General features: G+C 39.7%; 1 protein-coding gene across 8 annotated transcripts in view; it reads right to left on the minus strand.

Moving 5' to 3' along the window:
- Positions 1–27,266, minus strand: part of cep112 (centrosomal protein 112) — a 295,686-nt gene that overhangs the window by 214,715 nt on the left and 53,705 nt on the right. For all 8 annotated transcript variants that reach the window (XR_009060878.1, XM_057817528.1, XM_057817531.1 and 5 more), the window contains exons 9-16: positions 26,011–26,110; positions 25,605–25,723; positions 25,275–25,418; positions 12,163–12,305; positions 11,866–11,995; positions 9,845–9,937; positions 9,705–9,764; positions 6,082–6,161 (exon numbers count right to left, since the gene is read on the minus strand). Coding sequence is in view for 7 of the 8 variants with exons in the window: in XM_057817528.1 (XP_057673511.1) it covers positions 6,082–6,161; positions 9,705–9,764; positions 9,845–9,937; positions 11,866–11,995; positions 12,163–12,305; positions 25,275–25,418; positions 25,605–25,723; positions 26,011–26,110 (869 nt within the window). In the remaining variant the exon portion in view is untranslated. The remainder of the gene's footprint in view (positions 1–6,081; positions 6,162–9,704; positions 9,765–9,844; positions 9,938–11,865; positions 11,996–12,162; positions 12,306–25,274; positions 25,419–25,604; positions 25,724–26,010; positions 26,111–27,266) is intronic.

Genomic DNA, 27,266 nt, shown 5'->3' on the forward strand with positions numbered 1-27,266 from the left:
CCTTTACAGCATTTCTTTATAAGCCTGTGTTGAGTAGCATTCAAAGAGCAGGAATTTCATTTTGTTAACATATACACTATGTAAATAATGTTTCGGTTGAATTAAAAGGGAGTGTTTACTGGGTAAAATTAGCACTTAAGTTCTAGCTCTATATGTAAAAATAAGTTGCTATTTCATTTTTTGAGCAAAAAATACAATCATGGACGAAATTATTGGCACCCATGGAATTTTTCCAGAAAATACAGCATATCCCACAGAAATGAGTGCAATTACAAATGTTTTCAGTATGTTTATTTCTTGGATGCGCATTGGAAAAACAAAAAAAAAAAAGCTGAGAAAAAAAGCTAAAATTGACACAAATTTAGACAAAACAAAAAATAGGCTGGACAAATTTGTTGGCGCTCTCAAATCAATATTTGGTTGCAGATCCTTTGGAAGAAATATAAGAAAGCATCGCTTCCTATAACCATCAACAAGTTTCGTGCACTTCTCAGATGGAATTTTGGACAAGGGCCGGAGTGGGACTCATTTTCAGCCCAGGAGTTTCATGCCACAATCCGGCCCGTTTTATATCATGACAGACAGTATTGAAATATTGTTATAATAATCGTGCTGTCAAGTGATTAAATTTTTTTAATCGTGATTAATCACATGCTGTCAATAGTAAACTTGCAAATATTGGCATTTTTTTTAATGCAAAAATTATATATTTTCATTTTAAAATACACCTACAGCGGGGCAAATAAGTATTTAGTCAACCACTAATTGTGCAAGTTCTCCCACTTGAAAAGATTAGAGAGGCCTGTAATTGTCAACATAAGTAAACCTCAACCATGAGAGACAGAATGTGGAAAAAAAAAAACAGAAAATCACATTGTTTGATTTTTAAAGAATTTATTTGAAAATCATTGTGGAAAATAAGTATTTGGTCAATATCAAAAGTTCATCTCAATACTTTGTTATGTACCCTTTTTTGGCAATAACGGAGGCCAAACGGTTTCTGTAACTCTTGACAAGCTTTTCACACACTGTTGCTGGTATTTTGGCCCATTCCTCCATGCAGATCTCCTCTCGAGCAGTGATGTTTTGGGGCTGTCATTGGGCAACACGGACTTTCAACTCCCTCCTCACCCCGTGGCGTCAAAATGATAAGAACGGGGAGCAAAAATCCCAGAACCACATGGGGGGGACCTGGTGAATGACCTACAGAGAGCTGGGACCACAGTAACAAAGGCTACTATTAGTTACACAATGCGCCGCCAGGGACTAAAATCCTGCACTGCCAGACGTGTCCCCCTGCTGAAGAAAGTACACGTCCAGGCCCGTCTGCGGTTCGCTAGAGAGCATTTGGATGATCCAGAGGAGGACTGGGAGAATGTGCTATGGTCAGATGAAAGCAAAATAGAACTTTTTGGTACAAACACAGGTTCTCTTGTTTGGAGGAAAAAGAATAGTGAATTGCACCATACCAACTGTGAAGCATGGGGGAGGAAACATCATGCTTTGGGGCTGTTTTTCTGCATAGGGACCAGGACGACTGATCTGTGTAAAGGAAAGAATGAATGGGGCCATGTATTGAGAGATTTTGAGTGAAAATCTCCTTCCATCAGCAAGGGCATTGAAGGTGAGACGTGGCAGGATCTTTCAGCATGACAATGATCCCAAACACAGAGCCAGGGCAACAAAGGAGTGGCTTCGTAACAAGCATTTCAAGGTCCTGGAGTGGCCTAGCCAGTCTCAACCCCATAGAAAATCTGCGAAGGGAGTTGAAAGTTGCCCAACGACAGCCCCAAAACATCACTGCTCTAGAGGAGATCTGCATTGAGGAATGGGCCAAAATACCAGCAACAGTGTTTGAAAATCTTGTGAAGAGTTACAGAAAACGTTTAGCCACCGTTATTGCCAACAAAGGGTACATAACAAAGTATTGAGATGAACTTTTGGTATTGACCAAATACATATTTTCTACCATGATTTGGAAATAAATTATTCAAAAATCAAACAATGGGATTTTCTGTTTTTTTTTTTTCTTCCACATTCTGTCTCTCATGGTTGAGGTTTAACCATGTTGACAATTACAGGCCTCTCTAATATTTTCAAGTGGGAGAACTTGCACAATTAGTGGTTGACTAAATACTTACTTGCCCCACTGTATTAGCTCAGGAGTTGACCGATGTGCTTACCTTACACCATTCAAATTTAATCCTCATTAGAAACAAGATAAGAGTTTTACTTTACACTTGTAAAGATGAATTAAAAATGAATTTTCCCAAATGACTTGTGAAAAGGGATGGACGGCAGAAGAGTGGTTAGCATGTCCATTGACAGTTCTGAGATCAAGGGCTCAAGCACGGGTTCTGTGTGGAGTTACCATTTATTTTTGGGGGTATTATCTATAATTTTATCTATCTTTATGTGGCTAGCGTGCAGATAGCATTTATTTTACGTAAATGTGTCGAAGTACAATGCTAGTCTGTTAGTGAATGTAGCTAGCGGCCACCTGATGTAAACAGAGCTTTTCCTGTGAAAATTCTTGTGGATAAATGCTTAAATCCACGAATTCTTTATAGATATGGACATAAAACAGTCTCGATTCTTGGTTAAATGTAAATTAAAAAAAAAATAACGGTTACGTAAATATGTCAAAGTACAATGCTAGTCTGTTAGTGAATGTAGCTAGCGGCCCGCCTGATGTAAAGAGAGGTTTTCCTGTGAAAATTCTTGTGAATAAATGCTTACCGTAATTTCCCGAATATAAGGCGCATCAGTGTATAACGCGCACCCCAAATTTACTTGTAAAATCTAGGGAAAATTATTGTACCCGTGTATAACACGCACCCTAATTTTAGCACCAATAAATAGAAGAATACAAGAAAACAGAGCTCGTGTACAGATACAGAAATGTCATTTTACTGACTGGTGAAACACAGCACAAGCACAGCACATTGGTAGCTCAAAACATTTCCGTAAACTGACAATATGCACGGTAATAATTAAAAATGCACCGATACCGATACTAGTATCGGCAGGGGGCGCCGATCCGGACCGAAATGGTGGTATCGGTATCGGCGAGTATCAACAAAGACGGCGCCGATACCATTTACCGGTCCATTATTATAACATTTGACCGCAGCCTTTTTTTTTCTCCTGGCGCTCACTAAACTATCTCTGTGTTGTGTGATGACACGTGAACACCAAGCAGCTATCGCTATTGGCCTGCTCCAGACCAATGAGAACGGGCCAATAGCCACTCCTGACCAATGACAAGGCCGCTTGGCGGCGCCGACATGGCGGCGGTCGAGAAAAATATTTCAAAATAGAAATCCCGTCAATTAAAATCAATGGCTGCATGCAAGATTTGCGGCCTGAAAGTTTCGAGATGTGGAGTTAAATCGGCCAGTTTCAATACCTCGAACCTTATAAAACATTTGAGGACGAAACGTGAACGAACACAACGAGTTTGAACCTGCAAGAGCAGGACTGCTATCCAGAGGAAGGGCGCTGGACCGGTGCAACAATCTCTGGTCAGTTCACTACGTCAACTTTACTTTGTCTTTTACTTAAAGAAATGCTGCAGTAATTTGGGAACTGTTTCCAAAGTAGGGTTGCCACCTTTCAGAAATAGAAATAAAGGACCCCTCCTTCCCGAAAAAAGGAGGCTAATAGAGAGACTGGATGCTGTGGTCAATTATTATTACTTATAATTGTTAGCGTCTGCAAATGCGGAAACAAGGTTGGACCTCGAAGCGGACAACAAGCGGGGGATACGTACATGGGTTTAATGATTGCAAACAAAAAATAACACGCGATTGCGGGATAGTAGAAATAACAAAAGGAGTCCGTGACACTAACAGCCCAGCAACAAAACACAATCTAACCAGCAGCAGAATGTGACAATAATTTCATGAAAGTTGCACTGTTTGGCCTTTGAGAGGTTTAAAAAAGTTTACTCAGTTCATTCAGAGTTTATTATTATGAACTTATTTTTACTTTCTTACTGTTGGGCTAGTATTATACTTTGTACTAGCCTTTTTCCTATTTTGCAAAGGTAAGCAACAGCCTGACAAAGCCTTGATAGCAATGATTTCACATCCAATTATGTAGCTCTTTGGGGGGAAAAAAATTATATATATATATATATATTATATAAACGGGGTGGTATCTGTTTGGTATCGGTATCGGCCGATACTGCACAGCCAGGTATCGGTATCGGGGCCAAAAATGGTATCGGTGCAACACTAGTAATAATATGATCTGACAACTTCTCCAACTTACCAGAATCCAGGAGAAAACAAAACAGATGTGACTTTTCTTTTAAAGGATGCTGTATAACTTGCTCCTTTCATCATGATGAATAAATGTTTCTTCCATGGATTGATATGGTAAAATAAAAGTGGGGACTGAAGTCGGAAATTGGAACGAGCGCATCAATGTTGATTAACAAGAGGAACTATTATTGTTATTATAGTTATTTAAGTTTGAGTTTCCCGACGGACAGATATAATTGACGGACACAGGAAGTCTGTGTTGTGTTACATTTGTTATGGTCCGAGTTGCCGAGCTGCAATAAACGTTGACTCAAATGAGTTCAGGAAACTAAATTCTGTGCTTTATGCAGACTGAAAAAAGCAGAATTTAACACAGACGAACTCATTCGACTAATTAGAGTGAAGTATTTTGAAACAAAATGGTGATGTTATGTACCGTAATGGTCGGCAACGGCTCGCCGCATACGTTTTCTTCAGCGCAACATGGCCGTGTAAAAAAAAAAAAAAATCGGTCTTTAAGTATATATAATATATATATATATTTCTGTCTCCATCCCTGTACCTGTGTATAATGCGCACCATGATTTTACAAGTTGATTTTGGGGAAAAAAAGTGTGCGTTATATTCGGGAAATTACGGTAAATCCCCGAATTCATTATAGATATGGACGTGAAACAGTCTCGATTCTTGGTTAAAAGCAAAAAAACATGCAGTTAGCATTTATTTTACGTAAATATTACGAACTATGATGCCCATGCAGTAGCGGCTAATTCCTCCCATTGATTTTTTTCACATCGTTTCAAAATGCATGCATGGTACGAAAGATATGATAATTTCCTTGAATCCTTGAACAAATCACTCCTCAGACAATCCTTTCTTTTTGTATGCGGTACAGCTTTCGTACTTTTTCAACACAAATGCAGCGTTCGCTGCGTGCGTGTGTTTGTGAGTTGCTCCTCTTGATGTGGGCGGCCCCTACTTTAATCCGACGCCCAGTGCATGACCGATCTGACCCGTCAATACATTATAAAGTCTATGGCTGTTGCAAGAAAGCACCCTTCAAATCTGAGAGACCTGGAACAGTTCGCAAAAGAGGAGTGGTGCAAAACTCCATCTGAGAGATGCACGAAACTTGTTGATGGTTATAGGAAGCGATTGCTTTCTGTTATTGCTTCCAGAGGATGTGCAACCAAATATTGAGTTGAGGGTGCCAACAATTTTGTCCAGCCTATTTTTTTTTTAGTTTTGTTTAAAATTTTGGCCTTTTTCCTCAGTCTTTTTTGTTTTTTTCCAATGCACATTCAAGATATAAACACATTCATATTGAAAACATTTATAATTGCATTAATTTCTGTAAGAAATGCTGTGTTTTCTAGAAAAATTGCAGAGGTGCCAATAATTTCGTCCATGGCTGTACATGGTGACTTTATTAAGGAAAAGGAGGTCATTTTAGAGACTCTTTAAAGTAGTGGTCTCCAAACTATTCCACATAGAGCCACAGTGGGTGGAGGATTTCATTCCAACAAAACAACACCTATGTACCAATCTGGTGTCTTACAAGTGTAATCAGTTGATTGCAGTCAGGTGCTGCTTGTTTTAGCAGAAACTTCATTGGTTAAACTGTCGGTACACGATCGGTTGGAACAAAAATCAGGACCCACAGTGGCCCTTGAGGACCGGCTTGGAGACCCCAGCTTTCAAGTGTGGTTTATGCTCGTTATGGCTGTAGTACTTGTGACCATGCTGAAGGAATCTTCCAAATTGGGCAAAGTTTGAAGAAAAATGATCACACATGAACTACTTTTAAACACACCTGAGTGCATCCTCCAGTTTGGCAATCTTCCTCTTGGCCTCTGTCCTCTCTTTCTCTGCCTCACTGTGCAGTGCCAGAACCTGAGAAGAGAACAAAAGTAAAGAGAAAAGAAGGTATGTGAAGTGCCTTCAAACAAGATGCATGTGACCTCGCGCACATGGTCGTCTGCCATCCTTGGAGAGCCCCATCAAAAGTAGCATTTGAGCCTGTCGGGGCCTCTACACTATATGGCTGCCATATGAGCGAGCCCCTTTTCATGTCCACCAACTGCCCCTGTGACCACTGTGGAAATACATGACAGGCTCCACACAGGTTGTTAGCATGTGGCCTTGACTATTGGAAAATCATCAATAAGACATGGCTGGCTTTCATCTCCAGAGAGTTCAATTAAATTCCGCTTGAATTAAGTGTGCGAGGGTCCGCTAAGTTCTTGCAGGTGGATCGGCCATTGGGAGGAGGGAGTGTGGGCTCCACACACATACAGTGTACTTTGAAGATGACCCAGGTGCAGTCCAGTCTTTCTAAACCTGATCTTAACCCAAAAAGTCTGCTCATTAACAAAGGCTACTTTAGGAAGGCTTTGAAAAAGCAAGGAAGGACAGAGCCTGCAAAGAATTCATTAGTTGCCATTGACGCCAATAGACGTCTAACGCATTTGTTCAGGCAGGGAATGATCATGTTTCAGTGCCACTTATAGTGACAAACATTAGGCTTGGAGGGTCAGCAGGATTCATTTGGTTTTTTCATTGAACACAGAATATTACGTGACACAATTACAGACAGACTGTCCCTATTTTTAGACACACAAAGTTATCTGCTTGTTTACCAGAGAGGTCTCATGCTCATTTGTTGCACAATGTCAGAATAATTATAGTTCTTAGGTAGATTTACGGTCTTGTTAAGATTTTAGCTCTAGTAATCCTCTAAATGGCGAGCTCTCTACAAAAGTTATTTCTGGTTTAGTATGGTTTTCAGGAGCTTTATACAAGACTGCCATATTTATATATGTATATAATATTTAACCCATTGCCTGCCATTGACAACGATAGATGTCCAATTAATCTAAACTTGAGGACTGGTTATAAATGCTCATGTCTCATTGCCATTGATGCCGCTAGACGTTCAATCAGTGTTGTTATCGTCAACGAGGACGATACGAAAATATTTCGTCAACGAACAATTTTTTTCATGACGATGACGTTACGGTGACGCACTGAAAACTTGTCTCAGGAGACAGACATAAACAGATGGACGCCAGTTGTGGTCTGACAATACGAGAATGAAATAAAAATTCGCCATAGTTTCCGCTTTAAATTTATAATGTGTGATATTGTCCTATTGTATGTGTAGTTAGAACGCATTTAGCAGTGTATGGTCGTGTCACTATTTTCGGTCGATCGGTCGCCCGCCCGGCCAACACCACGCGCCATCCTCCCACCCTACGGCGCGAGGCGGGCCGGCCGTCGCCGCCCTCGGCAGGCTGCGTGCCTACCAGAGCCCGGCAGAGGGGCTGGGTTTGGCTTTTCTAAGGTAATGATCCTTCCGCAGCCATGTAGATAAATGCGCTATATAAGTATAGCCTGGAACTCCAGACTCACCACTGTTCCAGCTATAGAGTCTGGCGACTGTTCAGCGGATCAAATTCCCAGGGCGGAGCAAGCCACAGCAGACAGCAGAGTGGACCAATCAGCGACGAGGGGGCGTGACGTTGGCAAAGCGACAAGAAACTCTGGCGCGAGGACGTAAACATACAAGGAGAGCGGAGAAGTTTATTCAACATGGCTAGCGCGAGACAGACTGTTCGTTTTAGCGACTCAATGCGTTTTTGGTCATTTAAAACCAAATTTACCGCGGATAGGAACATATTCTCGGCTCTCGCGACTTCCGACGCGCAAGAGTGACGTTGCTCTTTAAGACCACGTCACGCAAATAAACAAATCTGGTTGCACGGATTATTTCGTTCAGGCTCGAGAGTCCAATAAGGAGCTGGGTCCCAGACTCTATAGCTGGAACAGCGGTGAGTCTGGAGTTCCAGGCTAATATACATACTGTCCATTTACCATTTGTGACGTGCCCCCCCCCCCCACACACACACACAGGCTTAAGCGTGTGCCCATTCCAGGCTCCTTTTGTGAAACATGTCAGGTACTGCTTGTCAAGTTTTGTTTTCATATCTTGGCTATGCCATGTTGCTTTAGCCTTTAAAGGTCTGTGCTGAGTGATCATCACACACTAAACCAAACATGTCCAAAGTCCGGCCCGGGGACCAAATGCGGCCCGTGGTCAAATTTCATCCGGCCCCCAGCCTCCGTCATAAAATCAGTAATCAGACTTAATAAATTGGTCAGCTGTACTGCTACCAGCATATGAAGTAGCTTACACACTAAATGCTGCTCCTCATTTACCAAATAAAAGGCAGCAGCACTCTAAGCAACATTACCCCATGTGACCCCTTACTTCCAATTTTCTAAAATGGCGACTATCAACGAAAAAAAGAAAGTTGACTGCGACGACTGATGCTTCAAGGATAGGTGGAAATTGGATTATTTCTTCACTAAAATAGGCAACAACTGTGTCTTCCTCATTTGCAAAGAGACAGTCGCTGTTTTTAAAGAGTTCAATGTGAGGCGATATTACCAAATAAACGCTGACATGTACGACAAGATTACAGGAATGATACGCAGCAACAAATTGAAGCAACTTGAAGCTAGTTTAATTTCACAGCAGCAGTATTTCGCATGAGCCCGAGAGTAAAAGAGAACGCCACAAAGGCTAGTTGCGAGATTATTGAAATTATTAATTAAAAAATATATATAGCAAATGTGACACAAAAAATGGCTTGCTAAAATGTGCTTAAATATATTGTTCTACATAAAGCACGTCAGCCAAGGTCGGCCCCCCCACATTTTTTCCACACCAAATCTGGCCCCCTTTGCAAAAAGTTTGGACACCCCTGCACTAAACTTAATTTGTAGCGTTAGCATAGTGTTCGCGTTAGCATTTCCTCTTAAACACTTGGAAAACATTTTACATACAGTCCGTGGCATCCACGTGAGTTTAATTTTTTGCAAATAATGTGCTGTTTTCCTGCTGAATGTGAATTATCATCATGAAGACAGTGATGTCCTTGAAGATGCTAGTTATGTGCATGTCTGTCATGTTCATTTGTTGGAAGCCTTTATTTATTAATTCATGGACTAAAACTTTTAAAGTTTATAAACGAAAACATTTTGAGAATTGTCCACGTCTTTTATTTATTCATGGGCTAAAACAAGTTTATGGACGAAAACATTTTGAGAATTGTCGACTACAACTAGACGAAGACAAACACATTTTGAAATGAATAAAATATGACTAATAAGTATTTTTGTCCAAAAGACTAAGACGAACTTTAAAAATGTCTGCCAAAACCAGCATTGCGTCCAGTCCAGTCCAATGAGTTAAATGACAGCCCTAATAAAGGTTTAGCAGAAACGAGGGAGGTAAAAAAAAAAAAAAAAAAAAAAAAAAAAAAAAAAAAAAAAAAAAAGGAACATGTGACTCTACACTTTGATCTCCACTGGTTCTAAAAGCTAATTTTCCAGGTTTGTCCAACTTGGAGTGGTGGATGAGTTTTTCTGCACCTTTTTGTCATAGTTGATCTGCAACTCGTGTTTTTCCTGCTGGAACTTCAAATCTTGATCCTGAACAGAGGCAGAGAATAGTGTGACACATAATCAGTCACAAATGTAATGGCGCATCGGTATCATCGAGTGTCTCTTACCCGTAGTTGCGTCTGCCTCTGATGTTCATTGACCAGGAGCTGCTGTTTGAGCTGAGCAATAGTTTTCTCAAAGTCCTCCATTAACTCCGAGGCCTACTCAAGAGAAAATAATTTATTGTTAAAAAAATGAATTTATTTTTATTTATTTATTTTTTTTAAACACAAAAATGCCATCAGATTAAATGTTCTAACCATGTGGAAAAAAAGTCAGACTTTTACATGTATGCATTGGGTTGTTAAAAACATTTTGGGATCAGAAATAAAAATGTATTTTATTATGTCAAGAAATTAGTTAAGCAAAAATCAGACAAAAAAATCACATCATTTCTGGTACAAAGAAAATGTTAATGCTGTCAAAATACTTTTTTAGAAAGCAAAACTCCCACAAAACGCAAGGCAAATTCATTTGTATAGCACAATTCAACACAGTTAATTAAAAGTGCTTTTAATCACAAGTATATGACATTAAAAACAAGTCACTCAGAAATAAAAATGGAGACATAAGTAGGGGTGTAACGGTACACAAAAATCTCGGTTCAGTACGTACCTCGGTTTTGAGGTCACGGTTTGGTTCATTTTCGGTACAGTAAGAAAACAAAATGCAAAATATAGATGTGCTTGTTGTTTATTACACACTTTTGTGCTTTCAACAATAGGAACATTAGCCTATACAAAGCTAGAATTCTGCTCAAAAAGTAGCGGGTATTTAAAAATGATCCAACAACAATTTGCCTTTCAGACCCCGCGTATTGGTCAGCGTTCTTTCTGAAAGAAAGCAGAAAAAAGAAGTCCTGTGCTAAAGAGAAAAGCAATCCCAATGACAAAGATTTTAACATGTATTTTACAAATGAAAATGCCTTAATGAATCTTTTTTTTTTTTTCTTATGAACGGTTTTCAAAAGCTTTATTGGTGGATTTTCTCAAGTTAAAGCGCTACACAAAAATTAATAAATTTAATTGTGTAAGCAGGATCTGTGTATTATTCTTATTATTACAGGTGTTTTAGCTCATTTCAATTTATTTTATTTAAAATGGGCTATTATTTATTTTATTATGTGTTTATATTTTAAAAATGTGATGTAGTATTCATTTATATTGTATATTTTATGTCATATAACGTTAGTTCCTATGTGAATACTAGTTCCTACTTATTTTGTTGTGGTAGGAGGGTTTTGTATTGAACACGGGGCCGTGTTGGTTATTATTATAGCGGAGAAGACAGCAGTAAATCAACAAAGACAAGTCAACTGTGCCCCGATCTACCACTCAAGAGATCTGATGGACTCAAAAAGTGGGTTACGATTGCATCTTAGTGTGAAAATCGACCGGATCCGCCGTATTTTTACACGAGTGACTTCCGGTCTGCCCGATCCTAGCTAGTAGTATTGACGCAGGAGGGCCGTGTCTCGCATCAAATAATAAACTCTGACGTTCTTTTCGAATACGTCGCGTTGAGCCGCTTCTGGGAAGCGTCTAACACGTGGCCACACTGCGACTGGTGTGCAATAGCTGATTGACTTTAACGCCCGCGTTTCACTACGTTGTCGCGCCGTTGACATTTCTGGGTTATATACTTTCCTACCGTGTTGGTCCACATTATAGTAGAGAAGACAAGAGTAAATATACTGGACTGTCTCAGGAAATTAGAATACACAATATTCTAATTTCCTGACTGTCTCAGGAAATTAGAATATTGTGTATTCTAATTTCCTGAGACAGTCCTGTATATATACACAGGACTGTCTCAAAAAATTAGAATACACAATATTCTAATTTCCTGAGACAGTCCAGTAATCTATACAAAGAAACTGTAACCCGATCAACTCACAGCCTTGAAAAGTAAGGGTTACGTTACGTCAGAAACTCGTTCGGTATGCCTCCGTTCCGAACCGGGCACCCCGTACCGAAACAGTTCAATACAAATACATGTACCGTTACACCCTTAATAAGGTACATTAAAATCAGCAAGACAGTTTAAAAAATTATATAAATAGCGAACAACTGAATTTTTCAAGCTTTACCTTTGCTGCAGCCAAAACGTGTTCCTGCTGCAAGTGGTTCACATCAGCATCATGTTTGGCTTTTAACCCCTTCAAGGTCTCCTCAAATAAAACGCCTTGTTCATCCCTCTCCTTCACAAGGAGAGTCATTCTGGAAATACAGTGGTTGTATTTTTTTATGTGCCATTTTCTTTTCTTCTTTAACATCTCTGAACTCTTTCACTGCCATTGACAGCGATAGACGTGCAAACCATTTTGAGCCAAAATGGATTGGACAACTATGATCGTCAATGGCAACCAGTGAGCTCACATTCAGACCTTCTGTTAGCCTCCTGCAGTTCAGCTAGGCGACTCTCCAGCTGTGCCTTCTCTAGCGTCACCTTCTGAAGCACCCCGTCGCTTTCCTCCACTCGGGCCCGCTCCTGTTTCACTTGCTGCTCCAGCTCGTGTGCCGTTTGCACCTATAGACCACACAAGTGGAGAGGAAGATATAATAACTTATACAAGTTCCACTTGATAAATTGTGGAGTACGAGTCTGTCAGCTGCTGCTGCGTTTTCGCTGTTTAGAAACAAGTTTGAACTTGCGGCGCGGTCGACTTCAAATAAACTCCCTTTTGCACTGATTTTCTTCCAAGATATGTGAGTCATCAAAAGCAAAAAACATCTTCACTACACAAACTGTGCCAAAGGTCGAAGCAGCACCGCGGCAGCATGGGAAAGATCTTATCGTGTGAAGCTGTCTTAGATGTTTTTTTTTCCTTTCACTGTAAACGAAGAAGTAGAAACTACAGTACCGCAGTTTGTGAAGTATCACGACTTTGAGCTTTGGAGTTCTGACTTCAAGCTATACTTTCAGCAGCCTTTAAAATTGTCTTGAGGGGGAGCACTATTTTTGGGAAATTCTGATGACATACTGGTAGCATGACTTGAACATACTACATTGGATCTTGTGGAGGGCGGAAAAAAATCAGGGAACAAAATCTTCAATTATAATATGTGATATTGTTATTTGATGAAGAATTATAAAATGATGCCAGCATTTTCACCTTATTCCGAATTGACATTAGACCTGTTACAAACATGTGATGGACCAAGTGGTGCTGTCACATAAATGTATTTTAAATTATTAGATCTCAGCTTGTGTGTTCATGTTCGCGGGGGGGAATCCCTAATCTGAATACTAATAATCAGTGTTGTTAATAACGGCGTTAGAATTAGGGCTGTCAAATGATTAAAATTTTTAACCGAGTTAATCACAGCTTGAAAATTAATTAATCGTAATTAATCGCAGTTCAAACCATCTATAAAATATGCCATATTTTTCTGTAAATTATTGTTGGAATGGAAAGACAAGACACAAGACGGGTATATACATTCAACATACTGTACATAAGTACTGTATTTGTTTATTATGACAATAAATCAACAAGATGGCATTAACATTATTAACATTGTTAAAGCGAACCATGGATAGAAAGACTTGTAATTCTTAAAAGATAAATGTTAGTACAAGTTATAGAATTTTTTATATTAAAACCCCTCTTAATGTTTTCGTTTTAATAAAATTTGTAAAATTTTCAATCAAAATAAACTAGTAGCTCGCCATTGTTGATGTCGATAATTACACAATGCTCATGGTGCTGAAACCCATAAAATCAGTCACACCCAAGCGCCAGCAGAGGGCGACAAAACACCAAAGTAACAAGTGGACGTGACACTGTGCTGTCATTTTAATCTGTTTGAGTGGGGCATGTGCATTAAATGTGTCAAATATTTTAACGTGATTAATTGAAAAAATTAATCACCGCCCGTTAACGCCATAATTTTGACAGCCCTAGTTAGAATTAACGGTGTTACTAACGGCGTTATTTTTTTCAGTAGTGAGTAATCTAATTAATTACTTTTCTCATCTTGGCAACGCCGTTACTGTTACTGAGGTGGGAAAGGCGTGCATTACTATGCTTTACTATGTTGGTTGAATGACGCGAGAAAAGTCACAGACTCACGGAGACGAGAGCGCGCAGCAGGAGTGGGGAGGCGGCAAGGGAGTTGTGATGCCGTTGCAAACGCGATGCTAGGTGGCTCCAATAATACCTGACTTTAGCCGATAGCCTACAAACTACGTCCAAATGATGCTACGGTAGCTATCACATATTATAGAACTATATGCAAATTACGGACATGGCAGCATTAGCAACATGTATAAAGAACTAGATGCGTTAGTAAACAGCCGCCATCTTAAAGCAGTAGATTTCTCAGGAAGGCTCTGTTGTAGAGAGCCTTCCTAGCGAACCTAATTAACATTTTATCGAAAAATGCTCCTAAATCGGCAAAATCTTGACTTAAATCTATCTTCAAACAATGATACAGTTTTAAAACTTACACATGTCGAAAGTAGACGGAAGGGAACTAATGCAATTACGTGAGCAATTTTAACAACTTTAACGGTTGATTCACAACATTAAATGACTTCCACACATAGCTAGTTATCGCAATATCCGCAATACCCCTGTGTTAAGTTTAGGGTAATTAATTGGGCTAGGGCCATTTGTCCCAAAAACCCTTTAAACTTTACATTGCGTGACCTGTTTTATTTGTTTTTTTTTTTTTTTTGGTTATTTTGTTTTTTTAGGGTTAGGGTTATTTTATACAAGATCGTTAGATTTTAGCACACAACTATACTTATAGCTTGTAGCTCAAGTGAAGTGTGGCGTCCACATGGTATTTGTATGCCAGCTTGTATTGTGCATGCATATTTGTTACAGTTTCACAAACTTAAAAAAAATACTTCATATAAAAACATAAGAGACCAGTGCACAAAGAAATGCACTGTTTTGGGCAGTGCACTTATATATTTTGTATTTTTTAAGAGCTTAAAAGTAAAAAAATAATCTAGAAATACAATGGCATTTCCAAAAGAAACAAAAATATACACGTGTTATCCTCTGCAACACTCCCAGAAAAACAAGAAGAAAAAATGCAGTACTATAAAATGTTAGGAACTTTTGTTCATATACTGTATGTATAAATCTATTTTTTCTCTGTATCGGGACTTTTTATTGGCAAATTCTCAAAATCAGGTGACTCGGACTTGGACGTGCAACAATACTAGTATGCGACCGGGACATCCCTATATTAAATGATATAAAGTGGGCCGGTCTGAGGCATGAAATTCCCGGGCTGAAATGAGTCCCACTCCCTGAGCAACACTATTCTAAAATACGGTACAGGACAAAAGTTTGGACACACCTTCTCATTCATGCATTTATTTTCATGAATTTTTAAATTGTAAATTGTCACTGAAGGTGATAAAACACATGTGGAATTATGTACCTGGCAAAAAAAAAAAGCTGAAATGTGAAAAACAAAAAAAAACAAAACTAAACCATGTATAATACTCTAGTATCTTTAAAATGGCTACCCGTTGCCCTGATTACTTTTTTGGCACTCTTGCCATTCTCTTGATGAGCTTCAAGAGGGAGTCACCTAAAATGTTTTTTGACTTTTTGACACAGGTATGCCTTTTCGGGGTTGATTAGGGGAATTTATTGTTTTACGAATGGGGTTGGGACCTTCATTTATGTTGCATTGAATGAGGTGTGTCCAAACTTTTGGCCTAAACTGTAGCTAAATAAGTAATAGTTAAAGTGTGTTAGTTCGCTAATCAAGCAGCTCAACTTCATAATTTGTATTTTCAAGGGACGACTGCACTTTCCCTTTGACTTCTTCCATCCAGCACTCAAACATTTGTTAACTATTTGAAGTGTTCCTACAGCTCAAGGCATGTTACTGCAGTTCAAGAATTATTGCTGTTTGAAATTAAAGGTGGACAATGTAGGATTGATGGCCAAAAATTGTACTGCAACTAGATCCAGGGCCGGCCCGGGCCATTTGGGGGCCCTAAGCAAAATAATGCAAAGGGGCCCATATTTTTGGCCCACCATTTCGTCAGTGTACTGTGAAACCCATACATGCAATCCAACCCATACGTCCATATTTTGTATATTAATCAGATTTTGTTGCACTGCATACTTCAAACCTCTCACCCCAAATGATTGTCAGAACTTACAGTAGATAGTGCCAAACCTTTTTCTAAAAGTGGAAAGAAAGAAGTTAAGGAGTAACTTTTATTTTTTTAAGCTTGTAATCAAGTATCAACACTCACAAAAGTCAATAAAGCAAACTGTAGTAAACAGAATATAAATTAAACAATTGCCAGACTGGGGGCCCCCTAGTGTTCAGGGGCCCTAAGCAGCTGCATAGTCTGTGTATAGGCTGTGTATAATTAACACTAACACAAAATGCCCTCCACTTTGGGTTGCCAGAATACCGCTTTAAATTGGAGAACCTGCAGGAAAAGAAGTAGCAAGCGTAGAGTCCTCTGCAGAAGGTATATCTTATTTTTAATTTTAATGCAAGATGTTTTCAATGGAATAATGTCAATATTTAGTAATGACGATTAAACGAGCCGCGATACGAAGTCCAAGTTAGTTTATGTCACCATGACTGAAATGAGGGAGGGCTGCTTTTTTCAATGTACAAGGACACTGGCAAAGAAATATATAATTTGGTAATGCATTGAGAGCATCCACAAATACGATTTAATTGCTCCATCCATTTTAATTTCAATTACCGACAAAATAAAGACACGTGTAAAGACTTTCTGCCCCGGTCAATGGATCCACATGCTAAATAGCGTAGCGTCGGTCAATGGATCCACATGCCAAGTAACCTACGCTAAATGAATGCATATCCTTATTTATTTATTTTTGCCTAAGTAGTAGACATAATTCAGACTGTTAAAGTTGGCGCAGCCTTAAGGCTGAGTTATGCTTCTGCGGCAGACCTATGCCATCAAGGCAGACCCTGTCAAAGAGGTCTGACTTCTAACGAGGTCTAACGAGGCTCCACTTGTTACCTGTATTAATGGCACCTGTTTTAACTCGTTACCGGTATAAAAGACACCTGTCTACAACCTCAGTCAGTCACACTCCAAACTCCACTATGGCCAAGACCAAAGAGCTGTCGAAGGACACCAAAGACAAAATTGTAGACCTGCACCAGGCTGGGAAGACTGAATCTACATTAGCTAAAACGCTTGGTGTAAAGAAATCAACTGTGGGAGCAATTATGAGAAAATGGAATACATACAAGACCACTGATAATCTCCCTCGATCTGGGGCTCCATGCAAGATCTCACCCCGTGCCGTCAAAATGATAACAAGAACGGTGAGTGAATGACCTACAGAGAGCTGGGACCACAGTAACAAAGGCTACTATCAGTAACACAATGCACCGCCAGGGACTCAAATCCTGCACTGCCAGACGTGTCCCCCTGCTGAAGAAAGTACACGTCCAGCCCCGTCTGCGGTATGTGAGAGAGCATTTGGATGATCCAGAAGAGGACTGGGAGAATGTGCAATGGTCAGATGAAACCAAAATAGAACTTTTTGGTAGAAACACAGGTTGTCCTGTTTGGAGGAGAAAGAATACTGAATTGCATCCGAAGAACACCATACCCACTGTGAAGCATGGGGGGTGGAAACATCATGCTTTGGGGCTGTTTTTCTGCAAAGGGACCAGGACGACTGATCTGTGTAAAGGAAAGAATGAATGGGGCTATGTATCGAGAGATTTTGAGTGAAAATCTCCTTCCATCAGCAAGGGCATTGAAGATGAGACGTGGCTGGGTCTTTCAGCATGACAATGATCCCAAACACACAGCCAGGGCAACCAAGGAGTGGCTTCGTAAGAAGCATTTCAAGGTCCTGGAGTGGCCTAGCCAGTCTCCAGACCTCAACCCAATAGAAAATCTGTGGAGGGAATTGAAAGTCCGTGTTGCCCAACGACAGCCCCAAAACATCACTGCTCTAGAGGAGATCTGCATTGAGGAATGGGCCAAAATACCAGCAACAGTGTGTGAAAAACTTGTGAAGAGTTAAAGAAAACGTTTGGCCTCCGTTATTGCCAACATAGGGTACATAACAAAGTATTGAGATGAACTTTTGGTATTGACCAAATACCTATTTTCCACCATGATTTGCAAATAAATTCTTTGTAAATCAAACAATGGGATTTTCTGGGTTTTTTCCACATTCTGTCTCTCATGGTTGAGGTTTACCCATGTTGACAATTACAGACCACTCTAATATTTTCAAGTGGGACAACTTGCACAATTAGTGGTTGACTATATACTTATTTGCCACACTGTATGTTTGCTAAATCTGACTTATTTACATTTTACACTTCAAGTATATGAAGAATAAAGCACAGGTTTGGTGTCAGTAGAGTGGTTTTATGCTTAATTTTCAACAACAGACAGTTCATACACTTGATACATCTTCATAGATTGAGAGTGCCTCGGTGCTTTTATGATAACGTGTTTACCATCAAGGCTTCCAACGCAGTTTGGGGAAGTTCCATAGATGCTATGGCTTCCCACTGGCTGGTTGTAGGACACGGCAAAGAAATGGGACAAAACGCCGGACAACGCAGCTTGCTGGCTTCCACCCAATGCTAGGATTCGTAATGTGACTGCCAGTATCTGTGCGGCATCAACAGTCGGACAGACCACCTCCGCAAGAGTCTTCTGCGTTGCCTGCGCTTCAACATTTGTATGAACAACATATGTTGTTCACTGTTGATGAGCTGAAGATCCACATTCAAGCGTTCCATCTTCGTTGGCATTGTTGTGTAACTGGAAAAAACTAGAGGAAGTCGACAAGAGTCCCCCAAAACCGTACAAACAAAACGCCACACTCCTATAATGACTTGGTGGTGATTTACAGAGCAACGCGTTCCCTTGCCGCAGAACTATCGAATGGTCATTGATGCCGAAGTCGCTACGCCGTTGTCACCGCAACGCAGAAGCATAACTCAGGCTTTAGTTAACAGGGCGTACAGAGCTGTGGCAACCTGGACAAAGACTGGAAAGTGGTCTGGTGATTGGCTGATGATGAACATGGAAGGGAAACAAAAATTGCAACGTATAAATCTTACTTCGAAATGTGAAAATCTCCGCCTAACCATTAAAAATCGTTTTAGAAGTATTTCTAAAAAAAAATGTTTCATGTCTATTGAAATGTTACGGCCATTTCATGAATAATTGAAGTGAAAATCATGTGCACTATTAAATTCAAGACCAATTTGACAACAAACCAAAATTGATAAGAAAAAAAAAACACCATAGGATATCAAGTAGTGTCTGTCCAGTCATTGCTAAAAGTGGAGCCACATCAGCAACGTAGAGGATCAGGAAGTGACATCACTTACCGTATTGGCCCGAATATAAGACTGTATGTTTTGCATTGAAATAAGACTGAAAAAGAGGGGGTCGTCTTATATTCGCGGTCTAGAGTATACCCTTTCACGACGCTAGATGGCGCCAGATATCATTGAAGCAATGCTCTGTCATGACAGATCTCAGCTACTCTCACCATTCACGACGCTAGATGGCGCCAGATATCATTGAAGCAATGTTCTGTCATGACAGATCTCAGCTACTCCCAAGTTTAACAAGTTTGCACTATTTTATTTTATTGCAATGTTTTTCCTTATTCAGATTTGTTTCAAGACTACAGTTACAGTAAGACTTCACTTTGATAGTTAATGCAGTTGTTGCAATTTTGTTGTTTTATCACAATAGAAAAAAACCCCAGAAGCCATTCATTTACGAATGTGATTGCACTTTAGTTTACATATTTAAATGTTCAGATATTAAGATTTGAATGAGGCAAAATAACATGCTTTTTCTCTCAAATATATTGCTATAATCATTTGTTTCGGATGTACTGTAATTATTTTCTGTATAAAAATTAATTTGGTGTTCAAAAAGTCTTTTTTCAAACTTGAGTCGGGAAAAAGAGGGGGTCGTCTTATAATCAGGGCCGTCTTATATTCGGGCGAATACGGTAATTGTATTGGTTTCAGACACACCACAAAATAAAATTAAATCTTGTAAAAGACCTGCAAAGTCAAGTTTGTCGCTAAATTTCATCAATTTGATAGCACCTTTGTTAAGTTAGCTTCAAACCTTGCGAGAACTAATGAAATCAGCTGCATATCGCTCCCACAAATCACAGATGGGACGAATTTTAAAAATAAGTGCATTTAATATTATAGACCGTGTTAAATTGTCAATATTCTCAATAGTTGCGTGTTGTAAAGGTTTAGTATGCCAAAATACATGAATCCAATCGAGCCCTTGGTGCTGCCTTGTAAATCCTACCTATGTTAAACAGCTTATGTAAATAGAATTTTAAAAATCATTATGTGGGAGTGGAGCAATTGAATATGAAGCATCAAAGTTGCAAGCGTGCAGACAGGCAATTCTGGACTAAACGAAATACGGCATTGCTGCACACGGTGCGTAATATGACAGCATGGAATGCAGTATTGAGTGGGCTGATAAAGGCTAATGATGGGGATTTGATTAAAGATGGAGCGTGCTAGCGGACGTGAATGATGACAGAGGCTGACGATGACAGCAGGAGGGCGTGCAAGGATGGAGAGCGGTGTGTGTAGCTCTTTTCTTGTATTGGCAGTTGCCGTGTGCTAAGAAAGGAACAAGAAAGAGACCTGTGTTGTGTTGCCACGTGCTGACACTTTGGCAGGAGATGAGAAGAAGCACCTGCCTGAGCTCGGCTGCTACACCTGGACACTCAGAGTGGGAGCGAAATTACATCCCCTAATTAGGTGTTCCCTACGTGAATTACTAGGTGCGAACTACAAGCTCCTTGAGCCGCGTTATGACTCCTTCTGCCCTTTAAAGACGCAAAAGGGAAGTCTTTGAAGATATGGGAAAAAAAAAATGTTCATGGGAGAAAATGATATACAGCAACTTGATGACAGCTGGCATCACTCAACTTGTGAAGTTTTGTCCGGTGTGTGCATGCAGGTTATGTTTAACTCATTGGCTGCCATTTACGGTGTTTAAACATCCATACCATTTGGACTTTAGCGTATAGCAGCGTGATTAATCTTGAGTAATTGCAAATTACTCATGATCAGAAATCTAATCGTTTCCCAGCCCTACTTAAAATATTCCTCTTGCAGTAAAAAATATAGACTATCAACTCTAAATCAGGAAAACTATTCAAAAACCATCTTACTTATTGTACAAGTTCCACTAAACCCTGAAAACCATCTCCTGAAATTGCAAGTTTTGCATCAGTTTTTCCTGATTCATGTCTTTACATCTTTGACATGTTGCGTATGGAAATTATCAAGAGATGGGCTGGCGCAACACCTCAGGAGATAGCGGCTAGTCTTTTATTTGCAAGCACCTACTCAGTCACTGTGTCTGCTGCGCCCGCTACATAGATAACATTCATACACATATCTGTATGACCTCATATAATCAGTAGCAGTAGTCGTGGAGGAGGTGAAACCCAAATACAGTACAGTACACAGTAAATTATTTCACAGCGTGTTAATGTATACCTAATCAAAGCTTTTGCTAAAAGGTCCGAAAATATCCATCCATAAGAACTGTAGCAGCACTTTGGACTATTACTTGGTACGAATGCAAAATACTGTCCAAGTGGTGCCGTGAGATAAAGTTCACTTTGAACATTGTACATGAAGTGCATGCAGCAGAACGGCTAATATAAAATGACAGAGGTCTCTTTTCATCCTCAGAGGCCTCATCTGCCCTTAATTATTAAAAGAGGAGCCTTAACAGTGGCCCCACACTGTCCACTGGTTGATGCCTTTCAAATGTGAGCTTGCTGACAGATCGAAGCTGCAATATGCACATAAGCGTGATCTACGCGGCATGACGGCCACCCGCCTGCCCCGCTCGCAGATGACGACACTGACAACAACGCTATTTGTAGCCCCGGTGGTGATAAGCCACATTAAAAAGAGCTGTGCATCATCTCCCACCATTTTAGAGTTTTTATACTGGCATGAAAGAGCGGCTGAGAGAAGTATGTGCATTCATGACAATTAAAGAGGGAATAGATGACAGATTTGAGATATGAGACACTTACCGATACCCTGAAGCTGCACTTTGGTCAATGATTTAAGGAGCTTGGAACATACAATGTACGATAGTAGTAGGACCTCCATAAACACTGCTGGCCAAAAGCATTGGCACCCCTGTAGCTGTCAGATTATGCTAAATTTCTCTCAGAAAATGATTGCAATTACAAATGTTTTGGTAGTAGTATCTTCATTCATTTTGCTTGCAATGAAAAAACACAAGAATGGAAAAAAAATATCATTGTCATTTTACACAAAACTCCAAAAATGGGCCTGACAAAAGTATTGGCACCCTCAGCCTAATACTTGGTAGCACAACCTTTAGACAAAATAACTGCGAACAACCGCGTCCAGTCCCCATCAATGAGTTTCTTACAATGCTCTTCTGGAATTTAGACCATTCTTCTTTGGCCAATAGCTCCATGTCTATGAGATTTGAAGGGTGTCTTCTCCAAACTGCCATTTTCAAATCATTCCACTGGTGTTCTATGGGGTTCAAGTCTGGACTCATTGCTGGTCACTTTAGAAGTCTCAAGTGCTTTCTCTCAAACTATTTTCTAGAGCTTTTTAAAGTGTGTTTTGGGTCTTTGTCCTGCTGGAAGACCCATGACCTCTGAGGGAGACACAGCTTTCTCACACTGGGCCCTACATTATGCTGCAAAATTTGTTGGTAGTCTTCAGACTTCATAATGCCGTGCACACGGTCAAGCAGTCCAGTGCCAGAGGTAGCAAAGCAACCCCAAAACATCAGGGAACCTCCGCCATGTTTGACTGTGGGGATCGTGTTCTTTTCTTTGAAGGCCTCGTTTTTTCCCTGTAAACTCTATGTTAATGCCTTTTCCCAAAAAGCTCCACTTTGGTCTCATCTGACCAGAGAACATTCTTCCAAAACGTTTTTGGCTTTCTCAGGTAAATTTTGGCAAACTCCAGCCTGGCTTTTTTTATGTCCCTGGGTCAGAAGTGGGGTCTTGGTATCCTACCTTAGAGTGCCTTTTCATTCAGACGCCGACGGATAGTACGAGTTGACACTTTTGTACCCTCGGACTGCAGGAAAGCTTGAACTTTTTTGGATTTTAGTCAAGGTTCTTTATCCACCATCCGCACAATCTTTAGTTGAAATCTCTCGTCAATTTTTCTTTTCCGTCCACATCTAGGGAGGTTAGTCACAGTGCCATGGGCTTTACACTTATTGAGGACACTACACACGGTAGACACAATAACTTTCAGGTCTTGGAGATGGACTTCTAGCCTTGATATTGCCCATGCTTTCTCAAAATTTTGCTTCTCAAGTCCTCAGACAGTTATTTGGTCTTCTTTCTTTTCTCCATGCTCAATGCGGTATACACAAGGACAAAGGACAGAGGTTCAGTCAACTTTAATCCATTTTAACAGACTAAGTGTGATTTAGTTATTGTCATGACATTTTATGTGCCACAGGTAAGTAACAGGTGCTGTTAATTACACAAATTGGAGAAGCATCACATGATTTTTCAAAGGGTGCCAATTCTTTTGTCAGGCCCATTTTTGGAGTTTTGTGTAAAATGATAATGATTCAGTTTTTTTCCCCATTATCTTTTGTGTTTATTCATCGCAAGCAAAATAAATGAAGATGTCACTACCAAAGCATTTGCAATTGCAATCATTTTCTGGGAGAAATTGAGCATTATCTGACAGAATTGCAGGGGTGCCAATACTTTGGGACAGCTGTGCATGTGTATAAAAAATATGTCTCAAAAGGCAGAAAATAAGTCATTCATCAAATTGAAAAACTGATCATTTCAAAAACATTTGAAGGACACAATTTTACATATACTACTACATTCAATGACTTTGTGGATTAACTAATTTGTAAAGTTTGCACACGCCAAATGTTAAAGGGAAATTCGGACTTAAAGACCTGTGAGCGCTAATAAGCCACAATTGTTCTCTTTGACTAAATTATGTTATTAGAAACACATAAAATATTGCCATTGATTTTTGACATACGGAGGGTGCCCTGTTTTATGCACGCAATGGACGCTCGGGGTGATGACGTAGTTTATCACTCACTAGACGAACAATACATGTCTTCTGCAATTCCTTCTTTGCGGCGAGACGTCCAACACATGCGCACTTCGGTTAAAAGTGGCGAGTACTTACTAAATATTTTTTTATATTGAGTCTTTTATTACCTTGTCATTGCCTCAAAATACTTTTTGTAGGTGTTTCCCTCTCATACTTTTAAGCATTTTGTTTTCTTGTAGTAGCTTTAAGGCAGATTGTTGATCTGTTGACCACAGTCACGTAGCGTATTTAAACCACCCTTATCATATATCGTCATATATGATCTTTATTCAGGAATCAAATAGGGTGTGGTAGCACACAAACCCACAGAAAAATGACAAGAAAACACAGGAAAAACCAGAAAGTAGAATTACGATTTGATATTACAACATTTAAGCGTTTTCTTAAGGCATCTTTAGCATGTTTCTGTCTTTATGCATCTGAACAAAACAAGCTGATGGAGCACGGTAGTACTTTGGGAGTCAATTCGCCTCTTGTAGGACGTTTCGCTGGTGTAGCACATTTTGGCAGAACACCGGTTTTGTCATACTTGCGTCTCGTCGCATCCCGTCTTTCATGTTCATTTTGCTTTTGCTGCTCGTTTTGTGAAATATCGACAGTGCTGTCATGCTCATAAATGTTTCTCTCGGGTTCAAATTAAAATAGCTAAAGAGATAACACTTTTATGTCGCGAGAGTCATACTCTGGAAGCCCAGCAGCGTAGCGTGACGAAGTGATGTCACCGCCCTTCGACGTCAATAACAATGGTGACCTACTAGTTAAAATAATTTTACAAATTGTATCAAAACGAAAAAATCAAGAGGGGTTGTAATATGAAATTATTTTAACTCATAATAATCTTTTTTGTTTTTTTCCGGTTTCGGTAATGGTATTTCGGTGAAAAAAAGCGTTTCGGATTAAAATGCAAGCCACCTTTTCAGTTACATTTTGTTTGAATTTTTTGGGCCACGGCATAATCGTTGCATTTCTAATAACAGGGCATTTTCATTAACGTTTCATAATTATGACAGCCTTAGCTTAAAAAAATAAAATTGTATTTTTTTCATGTGCGGATAAGGGGTTTTATACCAGAACTTGGAAGGCAACCAAAATAAGGCAAGAAAATGTGTTCCACTGCACAAAATAAGCCTGGCATGTTACTGTCTGCATTATTGTTTTGTGTTGGTATGACAACATCATCTGCTCACATAGTGTTAATATTGTAAGCTTCTTAAGATGCAGTTCCACAATGGCAAAAATGCTTCTTATTCCTCACCTTTGCAATGAAGCCAAGTGTTGAACGCAACCACTGGCTTTAAGCAATGTAATCGGATATGCCAACAAATCTTGCGCTTATTCAGGCTTGAGGTGTCAGAATCTGAACACACATTTGTATACTCACCGTGGCTTGTGAGCGAGCATTGTACTCAGCTTCCATCTTGGCCAGCCTCATTTTGGTGTTCTCCAGAAGCTCCTGGATGTTGTCGGTGTGCTGCTTCTGCAATTCAAACTTCTCCTTCTCCACCTCGGCCACGGCCGCATGCAGCTGGTAGAGAAGAAAATATTACAAAAATGCAAACAATTAATGTTAATTTAACAACTAAAGAAAAGCAAATGACTAAGAATGAGTCAACTAATAGTCATAACGTTTAACATGAGTCTTATGCAATTGTACAGTTTTTTTCCTTTTGGCGCAAGGCTGGAGTAGCACATGCAAGCGCCTCCACTCTACCTTCTTCTCCCACTCATTTTTCAAGCAGTCGGCGCTCTGATCTGTCATCTTCTTCAGCTCGGCAATCTGCTTGTCTTTGCTCTCACGGATGACCTGGGATTCCTTCAGCACACTTTGAACTGCGGCCGAGCATGCGAGAAAAAAACATAGCAGTCAGGATGTGCCTCGGGCTGTGCAACACACAGACAGGCAAGCATAAGAACTTCAGGGGAGGAGAAATGAACAATTGGAGGATAAGCATGAAAAAACATTATAGGATTACATTTTGGATTGAGCATCACAGCTGGAGAACGTCATTGCCAGGAATCGTATCTCAGGAGGTTTCACCCTGAGCGTTCTTCGACATTACCGTAAACATCCTTGCAGTTAACCCTGCAATCCCATGACCCCCACTTTCCTCCCTTACCTTTCCGCTCCAGTTTGTGAATCATGTCCTCGGATTCCTTCTGCTGGGCTCGATATCGACTTTTCAGCTCGTCAATCTCCACGTTCCTTCGGTGCAGAATCTAAGTGGAGGGGGAATTTTAACATTCAGTGTAAATGACAGCATTGACGTATAAAAATGTATAGAGCTTTACAAGGTATGGACAAAAGTTTGGAACACATTCTGAATAAAACTTCCAATCACGTCCAATCAATTTCAATTAAGAGAAGCTGAAATGGACATCTATCGCCACCAATAGCAGTGAATGAGTTATGATTAGGGCTGCAGCTATCGATTAATCTTGTAATCGGATAAAACTTTTTTTTTTTTTTTTTTTTTTTAGGTAAGGAGCAATTATACATATAGATGAGAAAACAAGACATTTCATGTAATATTGAACCATTTTCAGTCAATCAATGTCTTTATTTTCGATGTACATTGTTGAAAACAGCCAACAATTGCATCTCAAATTTGACTTAAAAAAAAGACTAATTCACTGCTTTCATTTCAAAAACTTTTAGATCTTATAAAAAAAAAAATATATATATATATATATATATTTCTTACCTAAACATGTCATTACGGTTGATAACACACATGACTTAAAAGTTAGGTGTTTTTTCTACCTGTTTCAATTGAATTTCTTCTTGTGTCAAGCTACTGTATAAGTTCTCATTAAGTTTTAAGTTAGTCTAAACTGTAAGTCCTGATAGGAGTTTGAGTTTTTGCAGTGTTCAAAATAAATGCTGTGCTATATTGGAGCACATTAGGCATCAGTGCTACTTGGTGTTTTATCCAGCAATGACTATTGAGCTAAAATTGACAGTTAGCATTATGTTTTTATTTTACACCCTAATCACTCTACAGCGCTGTTTTCACAGATTAAATAAAGCCTGTATGTAAGAGTTAGCCACGCATCGACAGTGGTCATAATGAATAGAAACCTAGCCCTCCGCAGGGATAACGTTACGTGAGCGAGTGAAAGTAACGTTAATCTTATTTATGAGCGCCGAGAAGTGTACTGCTTTAAGATGGCGGCTGTTTTATTAACGCCGCCGAGTCGGTCATTTCACATCTAGTTCTACGTACATGTGATATCTATGACACGCATCAGACGCTACCTGCTAGGCTGCTACCACCGTAGCAACATGCTGGCGTAGTTTTTAGCAACGTCGGCGCAGTTTGTAACGGCGGTCGGCTGCAGTAAGGTATTTTTTTATTGCTTCTTCCACTACGCA

This window comes from Corythoichthys intestinalis, chromosome 16, assembly GCF_030265065.1.
Source record: "Corythoichthys intestinalis isolate RoL2023-P3 chromosome 16, ASM3026506v1, whole genome shotgun sequence".
NCBI lineage: Eukaryota > Metazoa > Chordata > Actinopteri > Syngnathiformes > Syngnathidae > Corythoichthys > Corythoichthys intestinalis.